This window comes from Hordeum vulgare, chromosome 3H (genome assembly GCF_904849725.1).
Source record: "Hordeum vulgare subsp. vulgare chromosome 3H, MorexV3_pseudomolecules_assembly, whole genome shotgun sequence".
NCBI classification, from domain to species: Eukaryota; Viridiplantae; Streptophyta; class Magnoliopsida; order Poales; family Poaceae; genus Hordeum; species Hordeum vulgare.
In genome coordinates this window covers 112,736,762-112,751,533 of record NC_058520.1, presented here as the reverse complement: position 1 = coordinate 112,751,533, position 14,772 = coordinate 112,736,762, and the positions used below count along the sequence as shown (strand labels likewise).

The 14,772-nt window shown below is 47.3% G+C and overlaps 3 protein-coding genes across 3 annotated transcripts; 1 reads left to right on the top strand and 2 right to left on the bottom strand.

The window, feature by feature from the left end:
- Positions 1 to 550: 550 nt before the first annotated feature.
- On the top strand, positions 551 to 2,204 carry LOC123443162. Its single transcript, XM_045119450.1, has 4 exons — positions 551 to 1,217; positions 1,362 to 1,478; positions 1,544 to 1,624; positions 1,705 to 2,204. The coding sequence occupies exons 1-4, from the start codon at positions 744 to 746 to the stop codon at positions 1,861 to 1,863; spliced, it is 831 nt and encodes a 276-aa protein (XP_044975385.1). The 5' UTR covers positions 551 to 743; the 3' UTR covers positions 1,864 to 2,204.
- Positions 2,205 to 2,268: 64 nt separating this feature from the next.
- On the bottom strand, positions 2,269 to 10,503 carry LOC123441550 (probable hexosyltransferase MUCI70). The gene is made up of 4 exons (XM_045117936.1): positions 10,233 to 10,503; positions 9,763 to 9,978; positions 2,679 to 3,251; positions 2,269 to 2,612 (listed from the first exon to the last, which is right to left on the bottom strand). The coding sequence occupies exons 1-4, from the start codon at positions 10,501 to 10,503 to the stop codon at positions 2,269 to 2,271; spliced, it is 1,404 nt and encodes a 467-aa protein (XP_044973871.1).
- An 881-nt stretch (positions 10,504 to 11,384) lies between these two features.
- Positions 11,385 to 12,664, bottom strand: LOC123443163 (heme-binding protein 2). Its single transcript, XM_045119451.1, has 2 exons — positions 12,090 to 12,664; positions 11,385 to 11,938 (listed from the first exon to the last, which is right to left on the bottom strand). The coding sequence occupies exons 1-2, from the start codon at positions 12,317 to 12,319 to the stop codon at positions 11,500 to 11,502; spliced, it is 669 nt and encodes a 222-aa protein (XP_044975386.1). The 5' UTR covers positions 12,320 to 12,664; the 3' UTR covers positions 11,385 to 11,499.
- Positions 12,665 to 14,772: the final 2,108 nt, after the last annotated feature.

Below are 14,772 nucleotides of genomic sequence, written 5' to 3'. Positions count from 1 at the left end.
TAATATTTTTTTCTGTTCCAAATGACAAACTGCAAGCATGATTAAGTTCATGGATTCATATTAAGAATTAATATCGTTAACAACCATTCATATGCACTGGTTTTAATAACTTGCACAATCATAAGATCCATAGTGCATCAATGATTCAAGGTTTGTTCACGGTAATCACAAAAAGGTGTGTTCACTTAACTATTATTTAGTCCATTTAGCTATTAGTATAATATTGCATGATATCAATATTACACAGTCAAGATGCATGTAGTAATTGGTTCTGGTACAAGAAATTTGCCCATTGTCAGTATGCTTGTCTTACAGAAATTATGCAGGGCAGCATGATTGTAAATGTTGACCCTTCATTCTCTTTGCTAGATAGAACCATAAGATGTCGATTTGGCTGATCCTTGAACACGAACATGCAATTTTTAAAGATAAAATGTGCGGATATGATGTGTTTTTTTTTCTGATGCAACGCACGGACAGATCTTGCTAGTGGTCTCCAAAGAAAATAAAAGGACCTGAAACTTGTACCCCTGGCTCGTTAACTGTGTACATAGAAAGCAGGTCGCACTCTTGATGCCTTGCTTGGTGTAGCAAAAGATGTAAAGCGCCATGCATGCAGAGGCCATGGTGCTACAACTACTAACATTCGAATAATAAAATCGAAAGAGGCGAACACAAGCTGAAGAATCACTAGGCGCCTCCAGACCCCAGACTGCGATCGAGCCGAGCGATCTTCCAAGAGCATGGAGTCCTCGCTCTGCACAGCGTTGCGCGCCGTGGTGACCGGAGCACATGCCACTCCGGGTGCCGGCATTCGGCGCCGCCGCGCCCCGGCCCGTGCCAGCACGTCGGGACGTTGGAAATCTCGCGTTTTGCACGCTCAGGTGAGCGCGACGGAGCCGGAGCCCCCGGCACCGGCGAAGGGAGGACAGCCGGCGCTGTCCTGGACCGCGCTGAGGGTGGGCGCGGGCGTCGCGCTCGCGCTGGCCCTGGGCGGCGCCTCGTGGTCAGCGCGGGGCGGTGGCAGCAGCGCCGTCCTCGTGCGGCCTGCCATGGTGTATACGCTCAACGCCGTCACGGACGGAGCGGAGCGGGGCGGCGCCGCGGCGGTTAAGACGAGCGTGGGCGCGCTCTCGGACTCGCTGTTCCGGCGCGAGGACGCGCCCAGAGAACACGCCACGCTCATGGACCTCGTCTTCGAGCAAGTCACCAAGGAGGTTCTCTCTCTCTCTCCCTCTCTGCTTGTCCGACGCCATTGCTCTGTTCTGCACCCAGCATGAATACAGATTACAGAATACATGGCACGCCATGATGCCGGTGAGTTTTGATCTTGTTTGCGTCCGTGCCACTGCCATGCGCAGCACATCGGCGACAGGGGAAAGCTGACGAGCCTGCTGCAGAAGGAGTGGGCAGCGTCGCGCGACTCGGAAAGAAAGCTCGACCTCGGCTTGCTCCTCACCGACGTGCTGATCAATCAGGTGAGTTCGTCTCTTCCGTTCGTGTGCTCTACTGCGTGCTGACACACTGTTTAATCGCCACGTAGAGAGAGTGGCAGAGGGCCAAAGAAGTCTGCCAGCAGCTGACTGGCCGCTACCAGCGTGACTCGAGGCCATATTTACATCTGGTAATGTGTTCATGCCTAGCCCACATGTGATCGATTCCCAACTTATTAGTTTCCCGTGTGCTCAACTCTGTTTTGTGCAGGCTGTGGTGAACATGATGATGGCGGTGGAGACCATGCTATCTCCGGAGACGGCCACCGCCGACGACATCGACAAGATGTCGAAGAACGCCATGGACGCCTGGAAAGAATTCAAGAACAAGTACGAGCTAGCCAAGGGTTCAACAGAGTCCAGCACCTGACCACCTGATGCAGTACTGACCAATTCTTGTGAAGAATCTTCGTGTCTTTGCTTGCCCTAAAGGCAGAGCCTTGTGTTGAGTGCTGACCACTCTTGTGATGCATCTTTGTGCCTTGCCAGCGTAGTTGCGTGTGAAGTTGATTCAGTGTCTGAGTTCCATGTAATCGTGAAGTCTTGTCTCCTTGTGTGCTTGTGTTTACCAAATTCCCCTCTGTCGTATTGTCGAACGGTGCAGTCTTCAGACCCTACGACAAGTATGAAATGCCACATATGCATATGTATTTTACACACTAGTCTGATAATTAGTGTTACCAAAAGTTTACCTACTGTATATCTACCCTACAGTGGAATTCTTTCTTCGAGCAAAATGAATGGATGAAATGCTACATTTTCAAGGGTCTTTCTTTTATTCAGCAGGCTCCCCCCACATCTTCATGAGGTACCCCTCGCAGCTGCTCCCGGCGATATCTCGCGAGGACGCCATCCTGGCGATCCCCTGCTTCGCCCCTCCGCCTCCGCCGATGCCTCCATTCTCGCGCTTCAGGTTGTGCCGGTACTCGACGCTGATGTGCTCCAGCACCTCCGCCTCGAACATGTTGATGCTCACCTTGGGGCTCATCTGGTCCCGCACGTAGGCGAAGGCCAGCTGGTCCCGCGGGTTGAACGCCTCCAGCTCGTTGAACAGCAGGCAGGAGAAGAGGTCGCTCGCCGAGCCGTGCCTCCTGACGATGATCGCCGTGTCCGGCACATCTGCACCACGTCAAACGAATCAGAATCGAATATACAGTTCTGTCTCTTCTGGTCTTGAGTGCATACCTGAAGGATATGGGAGCTTGCTGGGGGACCATGGCTGCAGGCCGTTGCCGCAGTACGCCTCCATCTGCGCCCTGATGGCGTCCACGTCGCGCCACTTGCGCCACCGCGCCGTGGCGATCGCCTCCTCCATGGCGTGGAGGTTGAACGGGTGCCTGGAGACCGCCATGTCCACGCCCTTGCCAACGAGGAGCGAGTGCACCAGCAGCAGCGGGTCCACCGTGAGCTGCATCTTGGCGTCCACCCAGACGCTGAACATGGCGTTCGGGAACAGCCTGTGCAGCAGGTGCTTCACCACGACGCCGTTCATGGCGGGGTGCTCGTAGGGGAGCTCCTGTTGCTTCAGCGTCACCACGCGCCATGCGCCGACGACCGCGCTGGCCGTCCCGACATGCTCGTCTCTCAGGATGCCGTGGCTCGCCAAGACCCGCTGGGTACCGTCGTCGATGAACATGAAGAAGCACGCCGCCTTGACTGTATGGGACCCGAGCCCCTTGGGCTGCCGGATCTTGTCGTGGTCGTTCAAGATTGCCGAGGCGATCACCACACGTCGGCAACTCTCCATGGCCAATCTGTCTGAAACGCTATCAATGTTAAAGAAGCACAGTTCCCACTCGTCGCAGATCTTTGGGTCTCACGTGCCAATGCACCCGCATTGGATTTTTTTCTTCAAAATTTCAAAAAAAATAGTAAAAAGTTCCTGGAACCTTTTCGAATCAAACATGGTCTCGTGTTACATCGGGCTACTCATAGCGGGGAATATCATATGCTACTATCTCCGTAATGCATATTATCATAAACTAGTATCATATATGACCTCATTTATTGACATACATGACACACAGTGGCATATTATTTAACATGATACGGTATCTACCTATGTTACTCTAAGGTTGTCTGTAATGGGAGTATCATAGGTAGTATCATGGATGCTAACTAGGCAATTTAGATGAGGTGGCATAGAATTAAATGAATAAAGAAATGGTTGAGTATCATATCATGATACCGTATCATATTAAATGATGTGCTACTATGTGTCTTGCATGACAATAAATGAACTACCTTATGATATTAACATATGATATTATGCATTACGAATGTGTTATCATACATTAATATCATATGCATGATACTAGTATATGATACTATCCATTACAACCAGCCTAAGGCTCACCATAGTGAAGGTATCATAGCTAGTATCATATTCTTGAGACTAACAAACATGCTGATGTGGCAAATAATTAAAGAAGAGAGAGAGGGGATTAGAGTAGAGTAACATAGGTAGATATCATATCATGTTAAATGTTATGCTACTATGTTTCATGCATGCCAATAAATGAGATCACCTATGATACTAGTTTATGATATTATGCATTATGAAGGTAGTATCATACAATAGTATCATATGCATGGTACTACTATATGATACTCCCCACTATGAGTAGCCTAACCCTCTCTCTTCTTTAACTGTCTGGCATATCAACATGTTTGCTAGTCCCAAGTATATGATACTAGCTAAATTACTTCCACTATAGCGACCCTCCGTGTGAAAAGTTTAGCTAATAAATGACTTTCATCATATTCTGAGCAGAAAAAAGCAAAATCAACACTATATAAGTTACTAGTCAGGCTTTTTATACTCGAAATTTTGTTTTGTTGGCCCTGGAGTTGGTCAAATTTATTCCTTCGTGAACTTTTGACACGGGTATAATACCTTATCATGTTTGATTCCAAAAAAACTGAGAAATAGTCGACTCTTTTGAGTTTTTTTTAATTCAGGTCCATTGGGACCCGAGACCTAGTGGGTATTTCGAACTTCCTACTACCCTCTTTGTGAATGAATCAAGCATGGTAACAATAATAAGTGGAAAACTGTTATATTTTTTAAGGCTATAAACCATATATTAAACAAGTCTAAGTGTTACCAAAACAACCTAATAAAAAATGGTCTAAGGGAATTCTCGCCTCCCCAACCAGCACAAACCAATGGCACGACATGAGCCTAAATAGACGATGCACATGTCCTACACTACTGAAACAAAGAGAGTCGATGTTACTACGGTCGTGAAGTCATCGGACGTTGCCATTAGACAACACTAATAACGATTCGATGCATGGATCCCTACCTAGAAGAGGACAAAGGACAAATGGGAAGACCTAACACAAATTGATGTCAAAAGCGTCGTAATAGGAGAGGGAAGGAGAAGGCCAGAAGAGGAGACAACCAACCCCTCGTCCACGTCAAAATAAGTGTTGTAGGATCTTATTGACAAGACCACCGTGCCACTACAAACTGAGGGACAAGAATCATGCTTGACGACTCACGGCCACAACCGGATGAATTGGATATGGGAAACCAACCCTCACCGTCCGGGGTGACACCTGCACGATGAGGATTACCGGGTGTACTTATTGCTTTGCATCGTTGCCTCCACCTCTCAAAGAAACGATATGAGTACACCAAAGCCAAATAAATTTGACCAAACTCACAGTGACACGAGTACACAAAAACTTAACAATTTGTGCATTCTTGTTTTCTTCTATTTCCTCTGATAAAATATTTGATGCAGATAATCACACAATAAACATGCTGAAGGCAATATTTTATGTATTGATTAGTCCTACCCCTCTGTTCCAAAATTACATATAGATTTGGCCTAAGTTAAATCTCTTAACATTTGACCAGGTTAAAAAATATACTCCCTCTTTTCCATAATATAAGAGCGCTTTTGACATTAGTATAATGTCAAAAACGCTCTCATATTGTGGGGCGGAGGGAATCGATGTCAGTGATGAACAAATATGACCAAGTCATATAGGAAAGTCTAGATAGACTGAACCTCAAGAGGGATAATTGAAAGTTAACACAGATGTTGCATTTGTAGCAAATTAGGGAGAAACTAGTGTTGGATATATTATAAGAGGTAACATGGGAAGACTTGTAGGGAGGAGGGCGTAAAACTTTATGCATGTGCGAGTGTCGAATAGTCTGAAGCTTACGCGTGAGTCACTGGGCTGAAGGTTGCTCTTGACTTGGAAAATGAAAAGATTATCATTGAATCTGATTGTGTTGCGGTTATTTCAAATATTTTGTCACCTATGACCACTTTAGCAGCTTTGAGAGAGCATTATATAGGGATTAGGGAGTTTTTGCAGGATAGATTGAATATTGTCTCTTAAAAGATAGGGAGAGATGGCAACAAGTTTGCTCATGAATTAGCCAAGCAAACCGAGATCATCGGTAGGGGATATGAGAGGGGAGGTTTAGAACCATGGCTCTGTCAAACCCACGATCAGTGACGTTGGATGTGGCAGTGCTTCCATGAGGATACGAGCCATGTTAGGATTCAAACTGTAGTGTTTGCGCTACTGATCATTTAGCTTGTAGGCCGGCACATGTGCTAGCACGGGCTCCAAAGTAGTGTATAACACTAGACAAGCTTGAGAATGAAAATATATATGTTCAACATTGTTCATGTTCTCCTATACAAGTTGATTGCATAGCAAACATATTGTTTCTTGTGCTTATTCTCTGATTTTGCCAAAACAAAAGGCAAAATTTTGTCAGAAAAATATGCACTCATGTGTTGTTAGAACAAAATTCATGTGTTGTCAGAATAAAGGACAAGCAAGAAGCATATAAACAACTGTTTGGCCGTGAATTGGGTATGTTACCTTTTAGTTATTTGGGAGTACCAATTCATCACCGAAAGCTAACTAATAAGGAATGGAAGTGCATCGAAGATCGATTTGAAAAAAAGTTAAGTTGCTGGAAGGGTAAGCTTATGTCTTATGGAGGCACGCTAATACTGATTATCTTAGTTTTTACGTGTATGTCGATGCTCCTATTGTCTCTCTTTGAGGTGCTTGTGGGGGTGCGGAAAAGGTTAGACTTTTATCGATCTCGATTCTTTTGCAGAGTGTTGATACCAAGCAAAAAAATATCGGCTTACTAGATGGGATATAATTTGTAGGCCGAAAGACCAGGGTGGCCTTGGGATTGAGAATTTAGAGGTCAAGAACAGATGTCTGCTCAATAAGTGGTTGTTCAGATTATCTATTGAAGAGGAAGGTATGTGGGTGCAAATCTTGTAGAACAAATACCTACATACTAAGACTTTGGCCCATGTGTCTCTCAGTCCAAATGGTTCACCTTTTTGGAAAGGCCTTATGAGGACGAAGGCACTTTTGTTCCAACGGTCTAAATTTATCATTAGAAATGGAGAGTTGACGAGATTTTGGGAGGATACATGGTTAGGGGAGACGCCGCTTGCTACTTAGTATCCGTCTCTTTATAATATTATACAACGGAAGGACGTTTCGGTTGCTATAGTATTACAAACTATACCTCTCAATATACAATTCTGGAGAGCTATATCCGAAGATAAATGGGCATCCTGGTTGCATCTTGTTCGAAGGTTGATGGACATTCACCTGTCCGCTGAGGACGAGAGACTCCAATGGAAATTGAATCAGAATGGTATCTTTTCAGTCAAATCTATGTATTTTGATTTCATAGATTCTGGCCCAATCTCAAAGTCACAACATATTTGGAAGGTTAAGGTTCCTTTGCGGATCAAAGTCTTCATGTGGTTTACGCACAAGGAAGTGATTCTAACAAAGGATAACTTGGCCAAACGTAACTGGGAGGGTAATAAGAGATGCAGTTTTTGTGATCAAAATAAAACTATCAAGCACCTCTTTCTTCAATGTCTGTTGGCTAGGATTTTGTGGCGATCACTTCACAAAACTTTCAACATTAACCCTCCTCGTAGCATAAGCACGTTGTTTGGGACATGGCTACATGGGGTTAATCCTACTATGGCACAACAAATTTGTTTTGGAGTATGTACCTTGTGAGCGACTTGAAACTGCAGAAATGATTTGTTTTTTAACACACAAAAAAATTAAAAAATTCTGCAGATTATCTTGAGGGCAACTGCATGGATCCGTATGTGTTCGTTGCTAACTTCTGCGGGAGTCAGGAAGCCTTTGGTTACTAGGTCTGCCCGATGGGAGATGGTAGCTCGGGTTATCTACAACCGTTTGAACGACGGTCCAGTAATAGGATATGTGTTTAGTCATCTAGACCTATTTTTACCGGTTGTGGCTGTCTTATTTTTACTTTGTTTCCTACTCTGGATGAGCGACCGTTTGCTTTTTTATTTAATAAGAGGCCCATGCATTAATTAATGCAGAGGCCGGAAGTAAGCCTCCTTTTAAAAAAAAAGTTAACTCACACATACCGTCGGAGGTCACACAAAAATTAGTAATAAATTATCAATACACCAAGAAAATCAGTTTACACTAAGTAAGTGAAGAACAAAAGTTTTTGCAAAGAAGAAAAGAATAAGTTAGATAAAGATTTAGTCAAACCAATATACGTAGTATTCATATTTTCTTGACATGGGACCATTCTAGTCGCGAGGCAAATAAGAAATATTTCCTCCGTCCGGTGAAAAGTATACATATAGACATTTTAGAACAAATTATGAAGTAGAGTAAAACAATGCATTGGAAAGGTGCAAGCCACCATCTCTCTCTTTTTTAATTAAGTAACCCCTAATGAGCTAAGTGCATATAGAAATTAAGAAGACTATGTATAAAATGTTACTCCCTATAAGGTGTGCACATATATCTAGGTCGTCAATTTAACTTATATAAAATATATTGTTTAACATAAGAATTATATCATTAAAAAATAGAACATATAAAGTTTTTAATGATATATTTTTTGTAATATATATCTCTCATTAAGTTGGTCAAATTAACGAACTAGGTATACGTACATGCCTTATAAACTGTGATGGAGAAAGTATTGGTCTTGATTATCGTGTGATGAAAGAGAAACATTTTTTTACTTCAAAGTACATTCGAAAGATAAAAGTACACTTTTTTATGAACAAATTTTAAAACCAAACGTACACCCCTCACGGAACGGAGGGAGTAGTGAGGTGTCCAGATCAACATGAAGATCGAGGACGTATTGGATGCAAGGTTTATAATTTAATGCCCAGGGGAATCAGCAAACAGTAGGCTTTGTGAACAGTGCTGGTTTATTAAATACTCCCGTCGTGAGTTTTGATGCGTGCCAGACACAAATCCAATATATGGTGTGAGAGGATGTACGGTGTTGCGCATGGGTTCGACTGCACCATGGCTCAACGCAACATTTTCGAACAGTTTATATGGGCCGACTACCACTGGATCTAGCACTGTTGGTGCTATCTAATTGTAATGAGTGTGATGATATTTTAATATAAATGTAATCTTTCGCTAAAAGAAATCTAGATGTTCATTTTTGTTTTAAACTTTGTCAAAGTTTAATATTTCTGACCTATCACAAAATATGTGTACGCAATATTTTATCATATGCACTAAATATGTGTGTAAGTACAATTTGCCAAAAGCTTGTACTCCTCCCGTTATGATTTAGAAGACACGATTTTATTTAGTACATGTATTTTTAGAATAAAATAAAATTAAGACGCATAACATTTAGTGCTTGTTAATTAGAAGTATTAGTAGGCTGTATTCATTTCCTAACGATTGTGTGAGTTATTGTGCATTATCTTTTTAAATAATTAGACATCGTGTGATTATTGTATGAGCATTTGCAAAAAAAATATTCCTTTTGATCTTAAAGATCGCTCATGCGCGTCTTCTAAACTATAAGCGACGGTGTACCTTATAATTGTGTACGCACTAACTTATGATATGCATTAAATATGTACTTAGGTACAATTTTCCGTTGACTCATATTTTTTATTGGTGTATCTTATCATTAAAAACATTTTATGAGAGAAGAGCCATGTTTTGGCTATTGCTCTTTCCTCAGCAACTACTCGCTCTCCTAAATATAAGTCTTTCTAGAGATTCAACTAGTGGACTACATACGAATGTATATAGACATAATTTAGTGTGTATATTCACTTATTTTGCTTCATATGTAGACGATTAATGAAATTTCTTAAAAGACTTATATTGAGGAACGGAGGGAGTAGTATTTTGTATAGTTTCATCTTTTTGGTAAAGTTGACGTGATTACACTGGAGTAAAAACGAAATAAGGATAAAAAACAACTCACCGGCTTGTGCGAGCGGAAAGTCCTTGAAGAATCCACAGGGGATTTCCACTGCGCTGCTGTCCGTGTGATTGAAGAACGATCTTCGGTCCTCGATGGACAAATTTCCCGCAAACGAGTCCCTCCTGCCGTTCTGGTACCGCAAAGCAGGGGATGCACGAGGAGTCGCCGAGAGGTTGCGGCCGATGCCATTGATCTCTTGCAAAACGGTGTTATAATCTGCTCGAAGAACGAAATTTGTGGGTCAGAAAAGCAATGAAATGACCCCGATCGAGTTTTCGGCACATAACAATAGATGAAAAAAATAAGAGGCAGAATCATCAGCAAGAACTACAATTTGACGGGATATCCCGTGCTATTAAGAGTGTGCAACTCCGGCAGGATATCGGATCGTTGCGAGTTATGGTGCGAATGATGGGATCCTCTGAAAAGCGATATGACAACGATCTCTGCGGGCGACGGAGGCCAGAGACCTGAGAAGAGGGCCGGGTCGGCGCAGAGCGCGCGCGGGGTCGGGAGGGCGTGCTTGTGCGCGCCGTAGCCTCGCGGGTACTGGAAGAGCGGCGTCGCCGGAGGTGAGGCGCGGGCGGGGAGGAGGAGGAGGCGGTGGAGGGGCAGGCAGCGCGACGGGTCGGAGAAGGAGACGTAGAGCGCGAGCGGGAGCGTGGTGAGGAGGTAGAGCAGCGAGAGGCAGAGCAGTTTGTACTGCAGCAGCGGGGGCCTCCGCATGCGCACCCACGCCATGCCGGCCGCCCCAGCCAGAGCGCGCGGGTGGGCCGGCGTACGTACGTGCCACACGCGCCCAGTTTTGTTTTGACTCTTTGATGAGCTGGGTGATGATCGGGTCACACGGGAAGAGGAGATCGCGGGTCCTCGTGCATGCCGCACGTCCGTTACGGAGAGAAAAACGAGCTGCCGTGGTCCTGCATTGCATGCCGCACGTCCGTTACGGAGAGAAATAGGAGCTGCCGCCACGGATCGCTCAAGGAACCGAAAATGGTAGACCTACTAAAGCCTACATAAGTTTACTACACCTTTCAACTAATCTAAACATGCCCCCCTTCTTCTGATTTTTAGGGATGGGTGAGCCTCATCATCCTCTTAATCCAATCAGTTATTGTCAAGTCAGACTATCACTTAAACGTACGTAAACATTTACGTATATGTAGCATTGCTCCTCAAGAAACTGGTTGGGAGTTGGATGGTGAGTTTCCAAGCATCACAGAATGTTTAGGAGTAGTACGTCGGTGGTAGCACGTAGACGCTCCCTATTGTAGCGATGCTCCAAGAGAGGGTGCACAGTGCAGCCGATGTGGCGAGAATCACCGATTCTGTTTGAGCTGACGGAAGAAACTTGGATTCGGACACCCCTGTTTGATTCTTCTGTTGCAACAATAGCAGCAGCGGTCCATCCAAAGAAAACAAAGAGCAGCAGCGCCGTGTGATAGCCGAGGATTATTTATAGGAAACGTTTCATCGGAGCAATCGTCTCAAACGAGACAGGAAGCAAAAGGGCCGCCAAAATGGCAAGCAGGTTGTTGCACCAAAGAGGCACTTTTTTAATTTAAAAAAAAAGAGGCACTTTTTATTGCTCTCAAGTCCATACATCGCAAAACAGCACACTATTTCGCTCAAGTTTTTTATAAGCTACCATTATTCGTCCGCTTACATAAGCTTAAAGGACAAGATACTCTTATATACGAGTTGACTGATTGATCTAGCCAGCGGCTAGCTTGCACGTTACATGTCAGACGACGCGCCCATGGTGTCGAAGAGCATCCATATCTCGTTGACCCTGCCGCTGAACTCGAAGGGCGAGTTGTACTGCGCCACGGTGTACTCGGAGGCCGGGTCGGCCTTGCGGCCGTCGGACACGGCGGCGGCCCACCTGGTCCCCTGCAGGCTGGCCTCGAGCAGCGCGGCCTGCTTGCCGACGTCGGCGTCGGCCACGAAGCCGCCGAACCGGCGCACGGCGGCGTACCTTGCCCCAGCCCACTTCTGCACGTGCAGGCCATCGGCCGGCGGCGGGTCCGCCTGGTTCTTCGTCGGCACGTAGAAGCTGACCACGAAGGAGGAGACGCAGAAGGGCCCGTCGCTGGGCGCCACCCGCGTCAGCACCGGCGCCGTCATCTCGATCGTCTCCTTGTACGCGTTCTTCCCCTGGATGTACTTGAAAAGCCTGGCCCATACAAACAAGGTGAAGCCCGTTATTGTTATCTCAGGCCCAGTAAACGTCCACTGGTCCATTAAGTTAAGCGCACGTGAAACCCAAGAAGGGGGAGCTTGACACACACAAAAAAACTGCTGGCGCAATGGCGACGGGAGCTTACTGGAGGAAGCCGGAGCGGGTGGCGTCGACGAGGGAGATGTCCTCGATGGGCGCGGTGGACACCCACATCGCGTCCTTGTACCGCCGGATCTCGAACCCGTTGGCGCTGTCCACCACGTCGTACGCCGGGCACTCGATGCGCTCGCAGGACGGCGGCACGGCGGCGACCGCGCCGACGGCGACCAGGGCGGCCGCGGCGAGTAGGAGGAGCATGCCACTCCGCCGCGCCATGGTTTTCGGTGGGGAGTGGAGTGGGGGATGGGATTTGTGGGGCTCGGGTGTGTGCGTGCCTCTGGGGATTGATTAGGTGGTGGCGTGATAAATACGGCTCGGCTGCGGCTCAGGGTGGCCGCGGCCGCCGTGCTTCCACGTCGACGGGATTCGAGCACTTGGCCGTCGTCGTTCGAGCCTTGAGGATCGAGACTGGCAAGCGGGGAGAGGGGACACACGTAGACAGCACAAGCATCGGTTGGTGGTTTTTGAGATGATTTTCGGCGTGGTATCTGAAGGTGTGATAATATTATCTTGGATATTCTGTGAAAATTTAAAACGCTCGAGATCTCTCTACTGATTATTTTTTACTCCTAGCATGAACTTACACACTCTTTCTCCTTAAGCCAACCACTCTACTGGATATTTTTACTACTACTGTGAGGAACATGGATACTCTTTCGTCTTGACGTATTACTCCGTTTGTTTTATAATGTAAAACGTTTTTTAATCTCTACTATTAAGGGAATGTGCCGTCGTGATGATTGGACCTCACCCCCGTTCGGTCGTTGTTTTCGCTCCACCTTCCGCGCGACGATAAGAAACCCCACATCCCACTACCGAGCGCAGAGAGAAAAAACCGCGCGTTCTCCACCCCTCCACGACCTACCTCCTCACGTCACATCCCGCGGCTGCCGCTGCTCTGCTCTCCCTCGGCTCCCAAATGTCCACCGCCGCCTCCTTCCTCGCCGCGCCCTCCCCGCTCGCCCGCGCCATTCCCTCCGCCACCTCGCGCGTGCCGCGGCCGCCAGGCCGCCGGCCAGCCCCCTCGCGCCCCCGCCTCGCCGAGCCCGCGGAGGCCGCTCCCGGCCGGCCCCCTCGCGCCCCCGCCTCGCCAAGCCCGCGGAGGCTGCTTCGGGACCTGGCGCTGCGCGACCTGGCGGCGGGCCCGTCGCCGAGGCCGCGCGGCGGCCGCTGACGGCCGCCGCGGGGCCCCTGGTCGTCGTGCTCGCCTCCGCCACGCTGATCCCCGGGGACACCGGGCGCGCGTCCGCGTTCGTCGTCGCCACGCCGCGGAAGCTGCAGGCCGACGAGCTCCGTGCGCCTCTTCAAGGACAACACCCCCTCACCACCCACGAACACCCGTTCCATGCCTCCTCTCCTTCAACTGCAACCCCTCTCTCCTGATCACATCTCTCTCTCTCTCTCTCCAGAAAAATCGCCGTCGCCGTGCATCCTCTTGTGCTCGGCATCTCGCCGTCCCAGATCTCGATCCACCGCCAGGAGCCTCGCGTGGACAACCCATGCCTCTCCCACCATCATTGACCTCCTCGTCCACATCCTGGTCGCGGTGGCCGCCGTCCTCGCTGTAGACAACGACAGCCCGCCCTGCCCCCTATCTTCTGTAGGATAATCTCACCGCCGCAGTTTGCCGCTCTTCTTTGGCTCCTCGCGCCGCCCTCGTCTTCATTGCAGTCGTCCCTCACTGTACATCAGAAGGGCAAGAGGGCGTGCAGGCAAGAGCTGCAGGCTGCACTGTTGTGCGTGTGGGTGAGAAGCACGGGATGCTCGTGTAGGCAGGAGAATGGCCCGTTCAACCGCCGCCCTCCTCATCTTCAAGCCCCACCCCGAGCTCGGCTCTCCAAAGCATCTCCCTTTTGGTTTCAACCTCCACCCCCGATATCCTATTATCCTCCCTACCACCACCATCCTCCCTGCAAACCAGCTCTGCTTTGATCCCCTGTAAAACATGCTGCTCCATGCATCGGTAGGTAAAAGGTGTCGACCGTGACATCTATCTCCCTCCCAACTCCTTGTGTTCTTTATCTTTCAAAGAATGTGCAGAAATTTAATGCTATTTGTGGAGAGAGTACTGTTGTGCGGATTTGTTTTGTTATTTTGAAGAATTTTGTAGCTATTGTGTAGAATAGTTTACAGAGAATGTGCTATTCTGGACGTGCCTAATTGAGATAGGCTTAGTCATGGTCCCGATCATAATCCATCCTGCTTCTTGGGTGTTAACTGTATATCTTGTTATGATGAGACACACTTTCCATTGTGTTATCGTTTTAATGAATGTACCCAATTATTTCTTCCTTCCCATTGTGCTACAAGGATACGTCGGCGCCCCTCATCCTCCCACCTACAGCCAGTCTGCCGCCGCCATCCCCAAGGTGAGCTATCTGGGCTAGGGTTCACCGAAAAAAGGAAGAAATAACACACACATCCCTCCCTATCAGCAGCACTGATTAGATTTACGCACTGATTAGATTTACTCGCCCCCTTTGGTGAATGTCAGTGGATCAAATTTTCCGGACCGCAGGTGAAGGAAGACGGTGCTTTTGTACATCAAAAACATCAACTCGTGATGAACAAATTGATGTGTTCCTGCATCTTGTTAGTTAGTAGTATCACTGATGGTGGCACTATTCACCTGTTGCCTATTAGATTAGAAATATTTAGAAAATAAGCAG

What these genes read in the sequence shown, in the direction of transcription:
- LOC123443162 (XM_045119450.1), top strand. Translation starts at nt 744, where the DNA reads ATGGAGTCCTCGCTCTGCACAGCGTTGCGCGCCGTGGTGACCGGAGCA. An exon ending in CCGACGTGCTGATCAATCAG is followed by an intron (nt 1,479 to 1,543) that starts GTGAGTTCGTCT and finishes ATCGCCACGTAG; the next exon opens with AGAGAGTGGCAGAGGGCCAA. An exon ending in CGAGGCCATATTTACATCTG is followed by an intron (nt 1,625 to 1,704) that starts GTAATGTGTTCA and finishes TGTTTTGTGCAG; the next exon opens with GCTGTGGTGAACATGATGAT.
- LOC123441550 (XM_045117936.1), bottom strand. Translation starts at nt 10,503, where the DNA reads ATGGCGTGGGTGCGCATGCGGAGGCCCCCGCTGCTGCAGTACAAACTG. An exon ending in CGACCCGGCCCTCTTCTCAG is followed by an intron (nt 9,979 to 10,232) that starts GTCTCTGGCCTC and finishes TTCTTCGAGCAG; the next exon opens with ATTATAACACCGTTTTGCAA. An exon ending in CTTTCCGCTCGCACAAGCCG is followed by an intron (nt 3,252 to 9,762) that starts GTGAGTTGTTTT and finishes ATAGCGTTTCAG; the next exon opens with ACAGATTGGCCATGGAGAGT.
- LOC123443163 (XM_045119451.1), bottom strand. Translation starts at nt 12,319, where the DNA reads ATGGCGCGGCGGAGTGGCATGCTCCTCCTACTCGCCGCGGCCGCCCTG. An exon ending in ACCCGCTCCGGCTTCCTCCA is followed by an intron (nt 11,939 to 12,089) that starts GTAAGCTCCCGT and finishes TGTATGGGCCAG; the next exon opens with GCTTTTCAAGTACATCCAGG.